The sequence below is a fragment of the Danio rerio genome, chromosome 6 (genome assembly GCF_049306965.1).
Source record: "Danio rerio strain Tuebingen ecotype United States chromosome 6, GRCz12tu, whole genome shotgun sequence".
NCBI lineage: Eukaryota > Metazoa > Chordata > Actinopteri > Cypriniformes > Danionidae > Danio > Danio rerio.
In genome coordinates, this window is record NC_133181.1 from 23,840,214 (window position 1) to 23,857,959 (window position 17,746).

Consider the following 17,746-nt stretch of genomic DNA (forward strand, 5'->3'; position numbering starts at 1 on the left):
TTTATTAAGTTTTTTAATTAACTTCAGAAATGTTACCCAACCACATATGGACTAATATGTAAATGTTCATTTGATTTATTTAAAATACAGTTTCTAAAGTAATATTTTCTGTCTTTTAGTTGATATATTATAGGAGAGTCTTGCTTTGTTTACCAAATAAAGTTAATCTAATTAGATCCACATTTTAAACATAAATACAAGTTTAAAAGATATTATTTTTTTATTTTACATATTATGGTTTTAGTTATGATACTCCCAAAATAATTCCACAGAAATCCGCAGATGTTTCCCAAAATTCTCAGCAGAAATAGCAATCAACATACGTAGATTCTGTCGGGGCCTACATAAGATGTACTGTGACATTCATCCAGTACATCAGAGTTCGTTACAGGGCATGAATGAAATGTTGCTGAATGTAAGTGAAACTGCATAACTGCTGTTGAAGTAAAAAAAAATAAAAATTAAAATATACCACCCAGAATTACTGGAAACTTCGGAAAAAAACATTAGTGTGGTGAGGTAATGATGTTAATTTATGTACTATAACATGTAAAACAGGAACTTAAAAAAAGAACATTCTAAAATCAGAATCAGAATCAGTTTTATTGTCAAGTGTGCTTTACACACGCACACAAGGAACTTGTTTTGGCTACAGAAGCGTCCAGTGTCCATAAAGTGACAAGTAGCAACATAACATAAATATGAAAAAAAGATGATAAACATTAAACAGAGATGCAATTAGTCAAGAAATCTGGATGTTGAATTGTATGTACAGATTTGTTATAAATATACAGGTTGTACGGTGCTGTGTACAAAAGCGTATAGAGAAAGCATTGCATTGTATATTGATAAAAGGTGCTTTGTACAAGAGCGTATGATAAAGTATAGCACATATTTATTGCACAGTTGGGGAATTTTTAACTGTTCGTAAGGTAGATGGCCTGAGGAAAGAAACTTTTGCTGTGTCTGGCTGTTTTTGTGCTTGGTGCTCTGAAGTGTGAGGCGTCTAGCGTGATTTTGCGAGCCCCTTTACTCAATCTGGAAGAGTAAATTTCTTGAAGAGTAGGAAGGGTGGTGCCAGTGATGTCCTTCAGATATGCTAGCACCAGTCTTTCGAATGACTTCATGGCCACAGATGTTAAGGCAACAGGTCTGTAGTCATTGAGTCCTGTGATCTTTGGCTTCTTCGGGATTGGGATGATAGTGGAGTGCTTAAAGCAGGATGGAACTTTGGGCTGTTGCAGTAATCTGTTGAAGATCTTTGAGAAAATAAGAGCAAGCTGGTCAGAGCAGGTTCTCAGACAGGCTGGTGAAACACCATCTGGGCTTGGTGCTTTCCTTCCTATCTGTTTACTGAAGGTGTCAAATCTACAGTAGAACATATTCAGCTCGTTTGCAAGATGTTTATTGCTGTTGTTACAGTCATATGTATATGCCTGTTTGTTTTGCTTGTGTGTGTGCGCTCTCTTTCTCTCCCTCTCTCGCTTGCTCCCTCCTCCTCTCTCTGTCAGTTCTCAGGTTCGCCCATTCCAGTATCCCATTCGTCCGTGAAGACGTCAATCTCAATTATACCTTGTGACGTCATCACCTTCACAACCAATCAGCACAGGAGCTCAAAGTTTAAAAGGGATGCGAGCGGGGAAGCTCGTTCTGCTTTTGCTCTGCCTTGCTTGCGGTCTTTGCTTGCCTTTGTGTGTGTTTTTGGCTTGTTGTTATGTGCTGTGATGTTGACGTGAACTTAGTTTTGATTTTGGTCTTGTTCTTGTGTTGATTGCTGTTACCGTCTTGGATGTGTATATGTGACAATCCCCTGACGTCTGTCTTCAGCCTGTCTCTTGGATTCGAGGAGTTTAGATGTCACGTGACATACATATTACATCACGCAGATAACTCCACTGTCTAAACACACTAGTTTAGAAGTGAGCGCCACCCGCTGTAAGTTTTCTCCGTATATTTGGTTAGAAGAGTAGATTAGTTATAGCGTGAAAACGCTGAAGATGTTTTGTTTGTTTATTTTGTATTAGACAGTTTAGAGGGTAATTATTAGTTAGAATTGGGGTTTTTGTTATATTTCTTTCATTTGTTTGGCGCCACTTAACTCTCGTTTCCCCCACCATCTTTAATCTATATTGATTGATTTATTGTATGTTGTGAGATCTTGTAAATAATACTTTATAGCTTTTTGACTTCCTTTCACTATTGTAAATAAATTCACTTATTTTTGCAGTATTTTGGTGGTCGTGTTGATATTTTGCCACCAACTGACCACAAAATATTATCACCTTAAATGTTACCTTTTAAACCCTAGATACCAAAACTTAGAAGTCGTAACACTGTCGATGCTGGGAGATGGTGTCTTGCAATAAGTAAAATCTTTTAAGCCTCTCCACACTGATGCAGGGTCATTGGCAGAAAACTGGTTTAGCAGCTTATTGGCATAGCTCTTCGTAACCACACCAATCTCCTTTGTCAGTTCCTGGCCTGATTGTGCATGATTCTGTCCCCACTCCTGTAGGCATCCTCTTTGGCCTGACAAAGCTAAGTCTGAGTTTTGATGTGAACCCTGGTTTATCGTTGTTAAATGATAAGTAGGTCCTGGTAGGGATGCATAACTCCTTACAGAAACTGATGTATGATGTTACAGTCTTTGTGAGCTCGTCCAGGTCTGTGGCTGCAGCTTCAAAAACACTCCAGTCAGTGCACTCAAAACAGGCTTTTAAGACCTGCTCTGTGTTATTGGTCCATCTCTTAACAGTCCTTAATACTAGCTTACTAGTTTTAAGTTTTTGCCTGTAAGTTGGTATAAGATGAACCAGGCAGTGGTCGGAGAGTCCTAGACCTGCTCTGGCGATGGAGCGATATGCATCCTTTATTGTGGCGTAGCAATGGTCCAAAATGTTATTGTCTCTTGTGGGGCATGTAATGTGCTGTTTGAATTTAGGCAGCTCATGTGTGAGTTTTGCCTGATTAAAGTCACCAAGAATGATTAAAACAGAGTCCGGGTGTTGTTGTTCTGTCTCTGTGACCAAATCAGCCAGCTGTTGCAGCGCAGTACTTACATGTGCTTGCGATGGAATATAAACACAGACGAGACTGAACGAGGAAAACTGTTGCGGTGAATAAATGGCTTACTGTTAATGAAAAGCACTTCCACATTAGGACAGCACATCTTCTTTAACACAGTTACATCCATACACCACCTTCTGATGATGTAAAAGCATGTCCCACCTCTGTGCGTTTTGCCTGTTGACTCCGTATGGCGATCTGCTCTGTACAGCTGAAGGTCCTGTAGGTGTAATGCACTGTCCGGAATGGCTTCATTTAGCCAGGTTTCCGTGAAACACAGCGCAGCAGAGTTGTTAAAGTTCTTGTTTATGCATGTGAGCAAAAGTAGTCCATTTTGTTAGGAAGAGAGCGGAGAGTCCCCAGATGGATGCTGGGCAGTGCAGTTCTGAAGCGGCGCTGTCTCAGCCTGATGAGTGCGCTGACTCGCTACCCTTGCTTGTGCGTCTAGTAGCATTTCCTTAGTGCAGCTGCTCCGTCAACGATAATATTCCGCAAAACGCCAGAGAAATCAAAATCCACTTTTTGATTAGTTGGTGTACAATGCCGAATTGTCAGCAGCTCGTCCCTGATGTAACTGATCGTGTTTGAAAAACATAAAACAGGACAAACTAACAAAAACAGTGCAAACACTGGAGAGCTCCACAGCAGTGTCGTTCTCACAACTTTTAAACTCCATACTGGTAATACATAAAAAAATTTAAGTAATGCAAAAAACATTATCTTTTCAAATTAGATGTAACATTAAACTGTAATGTACATAACTAACTATAACAATTTAAGTGTCATGTAGGGAATTCTGAGAAAGTGAATTTTTCTTTTTTTCCCCATATATTAAGAAAGCCTACTGTTACCAGATTAAAGATTTTTACTGTATCATTTTTACAGTTAATTACTGTTAAAATTACAGCCCTTAGTTTTTACAGATCAAATTTGGTAAAGCTTTGAGTATACTGAGACACATTTTTTTAATTCTGTTTTTTTAAAAATAAATAAATGAATACACTATTCATTTAACACATAACTTATATTTGACCATTCATTTCTTATTTGCAAATAAATGAACAAGTTTTGGTTTAATGTATGCTTTTCAGTTTAGTGTTTTGTTTAACATTAAGTTAAGAGTTTGTAAAGATTGTCTATGGCACTGTCAGTGTATTTACAGTGTATGAAAGTATAAGAAAGTATTGCCATTGCCTTGGAAGGCCTAATAGTAAAATGTCCAAACCAGGCTTATTGGAAATACGTGCTTTAGGCTTCTTTTTTGCAAAACAAATATGCTGCTCCAGGACCATTTCATTGAAAGTTTCAGAAGACAAATCCACTAAATGGCTCTCTCTACATTTTTGTAAACCTAAAATACCTTACTTAGTAGAACTTATTTAGTATTCACGGTTACTGAATTTAATGCAAAATAAAGCAAATGTTGCATTATGTTGTGAAGTTCGCAATTTCATTTTAAATTGCTGCAGATTTCATGCACATTCTTGGCAATCAGGACACTATTCAAATTCCTGTTTGCCACAAAGTGTTATCTTCATAGATTTACATTCAAAATCAGTATACAGGGTGGGTCATTTGTTTATATGGATACACCATAATGAAATAGGATTGGTTAGTGATATTAACGTCCAGTTTGTGGCATATAAGTATATGTGAGGGGGCAAACTTTTCAAGATGGGTGGTGACCATAGTGGCCATTTTGAAGTCGGCCATCTTGGATCCAGCTTTTGTTTTTTAATAGGAAGAGGGTCATTTGACACATCAAACTTATTGAGAATTTCACAAGAAAAACAATGGTGTGCTTGGTAACTTTATTCTTTAATGAGTTACTTTCAAGTTTCTGACCACTGCGTTCAAACGAGGTATAGTGCACGCATAAATTAGAGCTCAAGATTAACAGAGACCTATTTCTAGAGCAGTGGAACAAGCATCCCAGGGAGCATGGACAAAGTGGTATCTGCTTAAGTGGAAGATCACATGGGCAGAGTTATAAAGACTGGAGCCATACCACATCTCCATCTTGTTGCACTGTGTATGACACCCTTCCTTCACCATCTTATTTGTACTTCTGGGGATTGAGAGATGACCCATACTGCAAGCTCTGAGGCCAAAAGGAAACACTGGCACACATATTGTCCGGGAGTAAAACATCTTTAACCCAGGGTTGATATAGGTGGCAATATGACAAGGTGCCATATCCATTGAGAGGGTATCTTAATTGACCCTTGCTGATTCAATTGTAAAGAGGCTCAAGAAGAAGTTCAGATAAAAAAATCTTCAGCTTTATTAAGGAAGGGGCAAAGCCTGTCGCATCTAGGACAGTAGCAAAGTCAAGCTTGATGCAAGCCACAGCTCTTGGGAGTTGAGAGTCAAAGTTCGAAAAAAACTTCAGTTCCCAGATGTGGTTTACACAGCTCTTCATCCAGATATTGTCTTGTTTTCAGATAAAGATAATAAAATTATTTTAATTAAGTTTGCCATAGGAGGACGGTTGTGAGTACTTGCGTTATTTATTTATATATATATATATATATATATATATATATATATATATATATATATATATATATACAGGGCTTTACATTAACTTTTTTAATCACCGGCCACTGTGGCTAGTAGTTTTCCATTGTTATTAGCCACTCTGCATTTTTACTAGCTATAATTTTGTTGTTAGTAAAATATATTTTATATGCATAAATTTGACGTTGACATGCTAAAATTACTTGATTTAAATTTTGTGTTATGTCCACATGCGTCCTCATTCATTTCACTTTTTGTGTGTCGAGTACGAGTTTGCTTAATGAGCACAAGCAAATGGGTCATGTTTTCACAGTGTTATATTGCAATTAGTTTTTATTTCACATGACTTTTTTAGAGCTCAAAATTAACGATGTACCAAATTTATCTCTATAATCACACAAAACAATAATTATTTCTTAGAAACAAATTTTTAATGTGTCAAAACAAGCAAAATATAGCTGTATACTATACTTTTTATTTAACAAAACATTTCTTAAAAAAGAAAGCAATTGACTTTTAAAAAATAACTATTGCCACGTATCAAAAACATGCACAGTAATCTGTCGTGGCTAAAGATCTCTCGGATTACCAGTTAACTGCACATAAATGGAGAGTTCATCTAACATAAAGCAATGTTGTAAAAAAAATACTAATAATTAAACCATTTTAACAAAAATTAAAAGCAAATAAAACCGTAAGCAAATGAGAGCAGGTGAAACAATGTATGAATGCGATAATAAAAGAATGATCACATGCTCACGGTTAACTTTAGGCCATTTAATAATCTGTTCAAAGAGAAAGCAACCTGCGCTGCTTAAGAAAAGACACATTTTGAGCTCTTAAAAGCATCAGGACTGCGGGTGCATGTTCATTACTTTTTGTGTAGTTTATTTAAAAGAGAACCAATGACAGTTGCGTTTCCAGAACCTGTTCCAGACACGGTTGCTTCACGATTCGGGAGCGCGCACGCGTTAAGCAGTCGCGCGCAGGTGTTTTAAGCAGTCGCGAGCATCACATCAGCTGTTAGCGCGAGTGATCATCATCTTCTCCTTCGGTATTCATTTGCTTTCTTCTGCTCGCGTGATCACAATTATTTTACTCCTCGATTCTAAGATCACATTTGCACGCATATTGGGCCATCCTTATATTGTCAAACCCTGCTTTTAGGAAAACTACAATTTAAAAATTATTTTCAACCAGCCAAAGTGGCTAGTGGGGTTGTCTGTCTAAACCGCCAAAGCTGAAATCTACCCGCATTTGGCGGGTGTTAATGTAAAGCCCATATATATATTCCAACATCAAACATGTTTAGCCTCCTTAGTGGTGCGCCCACTGAGAAACCTGATAAAGTTACCTGGTAATTGGTGACTCTATAGTACAGAATGTGCAAATGGAGACACCAGCCACCATAGTCAAATATCTGTCGGGAGCCAGAGCACCGGGCATCATGTGAAATTTGAATGTGCTGCCTAAATCATTTTATATGACTTGACCGAAAAAAATTCCAAGAAACTCTAAAATTATGTTTACATTTTAAATATTACTTATTTGACAGATATAATTTGACCTTGAACTGGAACTGCGGCCAGTACGATAAATTGGTTGTGTGAATGTGACTTCACACAAGTCTTTTATTATTTTAAATTAAATTAAAACATATTTTAAAAAGGCTAGAATAAGTACAAAATCATACAGTACAAACCTTAAATATGCATTAAAAAAGGAGAAACTGTTTATTTTGTTTATAAAATATTAACAGAACTTCAAATCATCATAGTTCAAATCAAGTTTTGTACCCCACAATATCACTTTTTTTGTTACTTGAAATATATATTTTGACAATTTCAATACTAAACTGTTCAAAATAAATTTTAAGTGCATACAGAATATAATAATAATAATAATAATTATAATACTAATAATAATAATAATAATAATAATAACTTGCCTTCCTCACAATGGGACTGCCATCATTAATCAGTTGTGCAAGCATCATGGCCACATTATGATCAATGGTGGTAGAATGATCTGTTCTCTCAGCTGAATTCCCCACAAATGTGCCCAGTGCAAACACAGCTGCACATCGTACCTGCCAATGAGACCAACACAAACCATTATTTAACCAACCAAACAACAGTAATGATAATGATCATTAAACTATGGTGCTTCTACGGTAACTAGGTAGTACTCAGTTTTAAGTTAATATTTTGAAGCCTCCTTAAGTTTTTATGAGCATGCATTTCTTACTTGCATACTTTGTTTGTCTTTAGGATGTCTTTAGCAAAGAAAGTAATGCAGACATACTAATATTACTTGACAATAAAAATGGGGGGAGGGGTTGGGGGGGAGACGAAGGGTTGAGAGGGAAGGAAGGGAGTGAAGAAAGACAAGATGGTTGGGAGGCAGGGAGATGTAAAAAAAGATTTGATTGCTTATTGTTCACTCAAAACATGCATAATTTAGATTTTAAAAAAGCCTATATATGTAATAGAGCAATAGACTCAAAAGCAAATGTAGCACATGCTCATTCAGTATGTATTGTAATAGGCATAAATAAGCATGAAAATAACAAAAATAAATATATTTTTTGCTATCCAAATTAAGCCAACTACGTATAGGTAACTGATATTCCCAAGTGCCAAAACATAAAAGTATCATATTTAATACATTCCCTGATGCAGTGGTCACTGTAACCCATATTTTTAAGTCCAAGATCCCTAATCCTTGAAAATGGCAAAATCTACACATTACAATCTGATAAAAATGAAGCAATGATTGCATGTGATGACATCTCAAATGAAGACATCACATTTGAATGGGGTGAATATTTGGGTATAATGCACTGTCACATTAGCAGTAATCAGATCATGTAAATTGCAACTGTAAACAAAAAAATAGACTGGTAAAATTATTGTTTTCAAATATAAAGCATGTACTAAATTAGCAAGTTATAAATACTAATACTACTGATAATAATAAATAAAGCTGCAAGCAGCCCAGCGGCCACATCATAAACAAGCAAGGCAACAACCTACAGAGCAATAGAAAAATTCTATAATTTTTTGGCAGCATGGTGAAAGCATTTTGGAGCCAGATTTGGTGAAAAATGGGTTAACGATCTATGGAGGGTTTTATTTTTATTTTATTTACTTTATTTATTTATACAGGGACAATGTACAACATGACATGTTGTTCCAGAGTTAGCTATAAAGCTAATTTACATCTGTAGTCCCTGGGCAGGAAGTAACAAATTTAACACTTATAACAAATACAATATACACTTACAGTACAATAAATACAACACATCATTGTCAATAAAATGAAATCAAATCAGTGGCTGCATATTTGATTTTGTTTTAGCCAGATTTTAAGAACAGTTTTAAAATTATTAAAAGTGCTGCTCTCTCTGATATACACTGGTATTTTATTCCATCTTTCTGCTGCTTTAACTGAAAAAACAGATTGTCCAAAAGCAGTTCTCTTAAGTTTAACTGAACAATCACCTCAAACAGATGACCTAGTCTGTCTTATATTGTCCTTGCCGACAATCACACATTGTTTGAGGGGTGGTGGTGCAAGACCATGAAATATTTTATACATTAAACACACATCAGCATAAAATAAGAAACTGTCAAATGTTAGTAATTTTTGTTGTGCAATACAGTTGCAATGATGATAGCTCCTTGGCTTTTTAGCTAAAATTTTAACAGTTTGTTTATATATAACATACAATGGTTTTAATGTTGTAATGTTCGTATGCGAAGAGCTTGTAGCACAATAAGATAAATGAGGTAAAATCATTGTATTCATAAAAAGTTTAGCAGCAGCCATAGGTAACTGATGCCTAATGTTTCTATAGATCCTCAGGCTTGCTCTAGCACTTTTGGAAACCTTCTTAATGTGTTTTTTAAAATTTAAATTGGAGTCAATAATTATACCTAAATATTTAAAATGATCAACAATATTTATTACTTCTCCATTAACTAAAATATCTGAGCAATGCTCCTCATTTTTCTTAATTGAAAAAAAAACATTCCCACAGTTTTACTTACATTAAGGGTAAGACATGAACGATATAACCAATCTGAAACCTTTTTGAGTGCAACTTTTTTGAGTTCAAAACAATAGATTTTTAAACTAATTCAAGATAGTGTAAATGAAGTTTTGTCAATAAAGGAAATACATATTATCAATGTTCTCTGTAATATCCAAGGAATCTGCAAGACCAGTCACATAAAAATTGACAAAACTATTCAAAAGCCATTAGATACATTTTATATGATTTCTATTGATAGAATTTAATATAGATCACACACATTAGGTTTGGTTTCAATCATTCAAACCATTGCAGTGATTCAAGCTGTAATGTTAACTGGAAGCATTACACCAATTTTGCACATATGGTAAATGACAACAATTTGGTCGATCAACATGAATTCCATAACTTTGGTCTACATGGTCCGAGTCAGATTTGATGAAAAATCTGGTTTAGGAGCAGTTAAAAAATAATGGTTTTAACAAAATCCAAATGGCGTACAGTAGGTTTGGTAGATTATGGCATAATTAGGTTCTGTGTTGTCGGCATAACCAAAGGAATAATTTGAGACCAATATCATCAAAATAAGCATATGCAGTCAAAAGTTATTACCAATTGTTTTATGGTGTGGTCAGTGTAAGATGACAATGACACACCTAAAATTTGGTGTCATTATCTTTAAATATAACAGTTACAGCCTCAGATGTAGTTTGGCATCATGCCATCACATTTGTCATCTCAAAAGTCATTACACCTATTAACACAAATTCTATACCTTTTGATCTAAGCCAAATTTGGTGCAAATCAGCCAAATGATGCAGGAGAAGTTTGAAAAAGTCGTTTTTTGACTTAAGGCTAGATGGTGGACAGGCAGTTTAGTTAATTAAGGCATAATTGGTATCAATATTCTCAAGACAAGCCAAGAAATGTATCAAGACAAGCTCCATAACAATAGGAAAAAATAGTCAAATGTTATTAGCATTTTTAGAAATATCATTATAACGTTTGACCAAAAGGTGGCGCTGTGAAAAAAACTTTTCGAGCATCTTAAGGACACAGTTCCGAAGACACATACTGGCTTTCTTAACAATTTGCTAATCCATTCAAAATATAGCAATTTTTGACATAATTCAAAATGGTCTGACGGCCAAAAAAATGCTGTCTTGGGAAAATCAGACATCCTTTAACTTGGCGTGCTACACCGAATGTAAAGATAATGTTATGGATTTTGGACAAATATTTGAGAAGTTATAACCAAAAAAAATGTAATTTTTTTTTTTAATCTCTGGCCAACTAGGGGGTAGTGTGTTGAGAAAAAGCAGCTAACTACAGAACATGGTTATGATAACACACCAAGTCTGGTGTGAATACGTCAATGCGTTACAGAGATAACACCTTAAGTTAATTTTTGCATGCTCTATGTTACATTTGTCTGCAAGTTTATTAAAAACGGTTCATCTAATCAACTTAAATTCCATAAATTTTGGTCATCATGGTCTGTAGATTATGTGTTTTAATTTTGTTTATAATCAGACAAACGTTCTAGGAAAAAAAATAGCTGGAAGAGGAAGAATTTTGATTGCAGCCCATTCGGTTCAAATGTTATAAAAATAAACATAAGTGAAACTTTGATAAATGAAGTGGTGGCGCTAAGGAGTTTAGGTTAGATAGTCCAAATATGTTATGGTTGAAGATCAGACTGTCCTCTATCAGTGTGCCAAAGTTTTCACAAATGCCAGAAACGGTTCATAGGACTGTCATAGACTCCCAGAGCAGCAGAAGAAGAAGCCAGAAGAATAATAATAGGAACTAATACAAGATACAATGGATACAAGAGGTGTCTACGCACCTTTGGTGCTTGACCCCTAAAAAAGGGTTCCTCCACTACAATATCTTATTTTAAGCTTTAGTTCATGTGTAATGTAGCTGTGTGAACATAAACAACATTTCTGAATGTAATATACTCAAAGTTTGATGGAAAGGGAGATAAACGGCTCTATTTTGATGATAAACAATAATAACGAAGTGTGGTAAAAATTATTATATCCAAATACACAAGCTATGCAAATCTTAACTTGTTTATAATAAAACTAATTTAAACACGTATATAATAAATACTACTTATAATAATAATAACATTATACAAAAGTAAATTGTCATGAATAAACTAAAAAAGCCCCCCAAGATGAAGAAGGCATTAAGGCAGTGGTTTTTATATTTACGTAGAAAGTAATAATTTAAAAAAAATATTGAAATCTTTTAATAATTTTTTATTTGTAAAGGTATTTGCATATTGCTGTGCATCATGTGTGCATTAAACAATGTGTAAGTGAGGCGCACAACTAACGCAATCTGCACTTAGCTTTAGACCTGCATTCAGCATGTCTATTGCACAGTCTCACAGTTTTCGTTCCTCAAAATAGCAACCGGTAAACAATACGCCTTAACACACCTCTTTTCTAGATCAGAACACCCATGAGTCTACAAAGTGGCGCAAATGGATGTGATTTTTAAACAACATGGTGAAAAACAGAAAAATTAAGGTTGTGTTTGTCTGAAATTGCCCATAGGCTTTGACAAAGTTAGCTTAGCAAAGCTTACAGCGAAAAAAGTTAAGGGAATACAAAAAAATACATCTAGGTTAATGCGATTACAAACCCTTCAGTTTACGTGCATACACCATGCACATACACCCCGCGCAGCGAAGGGGCATGGCCAGAGGTGATGTTACTGTATGTTATATCAGAGAAAGCTAAAATGCCACCCAAACACTGCTATTTTCACAGAGCTTACTGTTTCTGAATTTGGGCTTGCAAAGGACATGACACAAATAGAAAACTGCTTACAATTTAATTTTGATATCTGTCTAGAAAATTATATATATATATATAAAAAAGATATAGCCCTAGAATTTGACAAAAAACAGCTTCCACAATCTTTCCCAGTTCGGTGCTGTGTTTGGCTAAAAACTCCTCAAAGAAGGAGCAGCTCCAACCAAAATAGAAGAAGCTGGGGAATGTGAGCCACAACCTGTAAGTATTTTAATTAGTTAAAATTGATCTATTACAATAGTAGTTTCTAGCATTAACGGTATGTTGTAGAAGGACATAAACAAGAACTTAAACAACTAGTAATGCCGTTTCGCATTGTTAAAAATTTAGCTACAAATTCATATTTATCTGTCAAACCCCTGTAACTGCAGTTTCTGCAGTGTCTCTCTATGCTGCTGCTTTCCCTGAGCCAGCATGCCAGTAGAGGTGTAACTAGATATGACACTTGACACTGCCACTGGTGACGAGGAGCCGACCTGCAATTCAACAAACAAACAAAATTCCTTCTGCCGTTCCAGGCAAGAAATGCTATAGTTTTTACAGCTGAGCTCAGCTGTTAAGACTACTTTTCGGGCTAACATATCTCAAGTTGCAGGGTGTCATCACTATATGAAGTTTAGGCCGGTTAACAATAATAAAAAATAAAAACAGCAGTTTGATCAAGTACAATAAATGAAGACATATTGTACTTTTTGTCCAGTAATTTTTAGGATCTACCAGGAGAGCAATAAAGATCTACCACTGCAATCGACAGGTTCGGTGACCACTGCCCTAAAGCATTTAAGTGCATTACTAATTATAGTGGCTTAATATTTTATTTATTGGATTTGCAATAGAAAACCTATTACTATATTTTATAAAACTACAAAAACATTTGACTAGACAACTTTCAGAACCTCTGGTATAGAATCCGACAGGAGACTGTAGAGTTTTTCATGTGCACTATCTCGAACTCCGCACCAGCGAGCAGAATCATAGTTCTGCCAAATTCGTCCAAGACATATTGCAACCCATTGCCTCAGGAGAGGGTGAGGGTCATTGAGCTGTTCCAGACAGATTGCAATCAGGTTACCCTGCAGACATGCCTCCTAATGAAGAGAGAGGACATATGAAAAGTATTATTTAAATTCTAGATATTTATGAAGAACCAAAACATTATGACAAATCATGGGTGAAGCAAACATCCTTTATTGTGATGCAAATTATTAGTTTTCGCAACCAATATTTTGGCTTATGCTGAGTGCAAATATTTTCTTTCTGCTTGTGGTTTTCATACCTGTCCTGTGTTATAGTTATTAACAATGACAGCAAGAATGAAGACAGCCATAGTTCGATGCTCAGCCTGGAACAAAAAAAAAAAATATATATATATATATATAGGGTCCAGTTAGGTCCATAAAAATAGGACCATAAATCCTATAAACATTTTTGGTTGTATAACCAATTTTAAATGAAACCATCAAGATGTTCTTTAACTACAGACTGTCAGCTTAAATTTGGGGGTATTTACATCCAAATAAGGTAAATGCTGTAGGAATTACAACAGTTTGCATATGTGCCTCCCACTTGTTAAGGGCTCAAAAGTAATTGGGCAATTGGCTCCCAAGCAATTCCATTGCCAGATGTCTGTTATTCCCTCATTTTCCTATTATCCATTACAATGAGCAGACAAAAGGCTCAGACTTAATTTCAAGTGTGCTATTTGCATTTGGAATCTGTTACTGTCAGCTCTCAAGATGAGATCCAGAGAGCTGTCACTATCAGTCAAGCAAGCTATCATTAGGCTGAAAAAAAAAAAAAAAAAAAACATCAGAGAAATAGCAAAAACATTAGGTGTGGCAAAACAACTGTTAGAAACATTCTTAAATAGATAGAACACACCAGTGAGCTCAGCTATACCAAAAAAAACGGAAGACCACGGAAAACAACTGTGGTGAATGACCAAAGAATTCTTTCACTGGTGAAGAAAACACCTTTTGCAACAGTTGGCCAGATTGGCCCGATCAAGAACAGTCTCCAGGAGGTAGATGTATGTGTGTCAAAGTCAACAATCAAGCGAAACCACACCAGAGTGAATACAGAGGGTTCTCTCCAAGATGTAAACTATTGATGAGCCTCAAAAACAGGAAGGATAGATTAGTGTTCTAAAAAAGCCGTCACAGTGCTAGATTAGATCAAGACCAACTTGTACCAGAGTGATGGGAAATAAAGAGTATGCTAAAGGTAAGGAACGGCTCATGATCCTAAGCAGTCAAGCATGGTGGTAGTAGTGTCATGGCATGGGCATGCATGGCTGTCAATTCGAGGTTCTCTTGTAATTATTGATAATGTGACTGCTGACAAAAGCAGCAGGATGAATTCTGAAGTGTTTCGGACAATATCTTCCGATCATCTTAAATCAAATACTTCAGAACTTGCTTCACAGTGCAGATAGAGAATGACCTAAAGCATACTGCAAATCAACCAAAGTGTTGTTAAAGGAAAAGAGGTAGAATGTCATGGGATGGCCAAGTCAATCATGTGACCTGAATCCAATTGAGCTAGCATTTTACTAGCTGAAGACAAAACTAAAGGGAATATGCACCAAGTACAAGCAGGAACTGAAGACAGTTGATATAGAGGCCTGACAGAGCAACACCAGGAATGAAACCATTTGGGGATGTCTCCAGACTTCAGACTGAAATTGACGGCAAAGGATTTGCAACCAAGTATTAAAAAGTAAAAGTTTGATTTATGATCATTATTCTGTCCAATTACTTTTAGACCCTTTACTGGTGGGAGGAACATATGCAATTTGTTGTAATTTCCTACAGCATTCACCAGATTTTTTCATGTAAATACCCTCAAATTAAAGCTGACAGTCTGCAGTAAAAAGCACATCTTGTTTGTTTCATTTAAAATCGACTGGGTTGGTGTACAGAGCCCAAAATGTTAAAATAAAATTATTAAATTAACAATTTACATTATTCTATGATTCTGAGAATTTAGTGCTTTATTTTATTGATGAAAAGAACAGCAATTTTTCAAACAAAAATTAAAATGTGGTTTGACCAGTGTAAATATGGGAAACTTAATCAAGTAAATAAATATATTTAGGTTTGAACAAAGTAGAAAATGATTCAGTGTCATCTGTAAGATACTCACTGGCATGAACGGATCAGCCAGCACTGACAAGAAATACTTGTGTCCATTATCTTTTACAAGATCAGCCTGGCATGACTACAGAAAAGAGAAAGTGGGAGAAAAAAAACACAAGGGAGAGAAAGACAATTTGAATTACAATAAGACACATCAAAAACAAACCATATAGATACAACCATCAAACATTAACAGACTCTCGAATGATGGAAAGCTATTTGTCAAAACAATGTGTTTTGGAGGATAATGTGGGTAAGATGGAAAAGGTATCAACTGCTTGTGCTTGTTTTATCTAGTGAATTTTCTAAGCGCCGCTTTGTGACATTCTGATACCTCTATATAACATAAAAAAGTTCTGTAAAAGTGGGTAATGTAAAAGTTTGATTTCAGTAATTTTTAGAAAATTGTACAGTATTGAGCAAGAATTAACATGTCAGGATACCCTTCTGTTATACTGGTAACTCTGATTTAAAAAAAATGACTTGAAATTGTGCTTTTTCAGCTGTGTTGAGGTTGGACTGTTAAGTGTGGAAAGTGATTGTATAAAAAGGAGAGTTTCATTACGTGCATAAACATGGCTAATTTGCACACCTGCAATGTAAGGAAAATAAACCCTTATATCATGGATAGCCCATTGACATAACTATGGGGTCCATTGACATAATTAATACATTACATTAATACATACTCAAAACTAAAGGCGCAATGTCATTTTTAAGGGACTGTTTCATATAGATTTATTTATCATTCTTACTTTTCAATGAATGCAAAATGTCATGAACGCAATTGACGCCATCTTCTTAACAAGAAGTCTGGGTTCAGGGGAACTCAACAACCGTGGTGTATTTCATGAACTGTAAATGATTGTTCTGCTACCACTAATGTGTATTTCGTCATTTGAGACCTAAAATAAGACTCCTGTGATAAAAAACACTGATCGTTTGTGATTTATAACAAGTGCTGTGCGTGGCGCTCTGACCACCGGTTTAGTGGACTCATCAAGGGTTAATGAGCAGCCGCAGACTGAACTGTAAAGGCGGAGTTGGTTTATCTCCGTTTGCGGAGTTATTTAATTTCACTTCGTTATAAACAGCAGACACGTGCAGAAGGGTGGTTTGGGTGCTCGGGCACCTGCAATTTTTTTTCTCTCTGAGAGAAAGTTCTTCCTCCATTGCACCCGAATCCCCTATCCGCAATACCCACGATGCTTTTTAGTTTCGCGATCAACCCGTGCCTCAATCGTCAACCAGATTTGTTAACAAGCACCAGTTATGCCTTCAAAATCTTTTTCAACATGAACAACCAACTTTCTGTGTTACTGTAATCGCCCTGTGTGCTGTTCTACTGTGCTGCTGAGGGGTAGATGATGTGTGCAGCACAGAATGATGACGCATGTCACTCAAAGTTTATGTAAAAGTCACATGAAATCCGACATAACCGTTCACACTGTGGTCGCATTGCAAAACATCAGATCTGTGTCAAGACCACATATAAATGTGTTTAAGACCACATATAAAAGTGGCACAGATATGACCTGAAAAGATCAGATTCCATGCGGTTTGGGCTGTTCACACTGTCATCACCCGAGTCACATGAGGGGGAAAAAATCTGATTCGTGCCACATTTACCTGCAGTGTAAACGTAGCCTTAGTCTATGTTTATGTGCTTGTGCTGGGGCTTTTCCCCCCTGATCTCACACTGCCCTACTTTAACATCTTAGAGGGGCATTTTTTTTCAATAAAAAAATAAATCAAATGCTCTATTTTCATCCTAAAATTTAATTCTTATCAGGAAAACTTACAGAAGTAAATATGAAATTTTGATGTGAAATTTAATTTATTTCTTTGCTTTTTTTTCTCCACTTTTGTGTGAATATTTGCTGGGGAAATCCTTGGTCCGTTAGAGGTATGGATAGAAATTGTCTACTTCAAAAGAGTCTCAATGTCATAGTGTTTTAGTTGACAACAAGACAGGAATCAACTCAGAGTCAAATCTTTTTTTTTTTTTAAATCCTCCTGAAAAAAAACAGTTATATGCAGACTGTTCTCATTCTTGAGCATGATGTACAAAGGCACCCACTTTGAATCCATGCTCACACGTTTAACGGATTTGCTTTTGAATTCCGAGACTATGATCTGTGACAGACTTAGTTTGG

General features: G+C 35.8%; 1 protein-coding gene across 13 annotated transcripts in view; it reads right to left on the minus strand.

The window, feature by feature from the left end:
- Nucleotides 1-17,746, minus strand: part of rptor (regulatory associated protein of MTOR, complex 1) — a 272,362-nt gene that overhangs the window by 96,111 nt on the left and 158,505 nt on the right. For all 13 annotated transcript variants that reach the window (XR_012407926.1, XM_073954060.1, XM_073954059.1 and 10 more), the window contains 4 exons: nucleotides 15,598-15,672; nucleotides 13,730-13,795; nucleotides 13,350-13,541; nucleotides 7,535-7,675 (listed from right to left, as the gene is read on the minus strand). Coding sequence is in view for 12 of the 13 variants with exons in the window: in XM_073954060.1 (XP_073810161.1) it covers nucleotides 7,535-7,675; nucleotides 13,350-13,541; nucleotides 13,730-13,795; nucleotides 15,598-15,672 (474 nt within the window). In the remaining variant the exon portion in view is untranslated. The remainder of the gene's footprint in view (nucleotides 1-7,534; nucleotides 7,676-13,349; nucleotides 13,542-13,729; nucleotides 13,796-15,597; nucleotides 15,673-17,746) is intronic.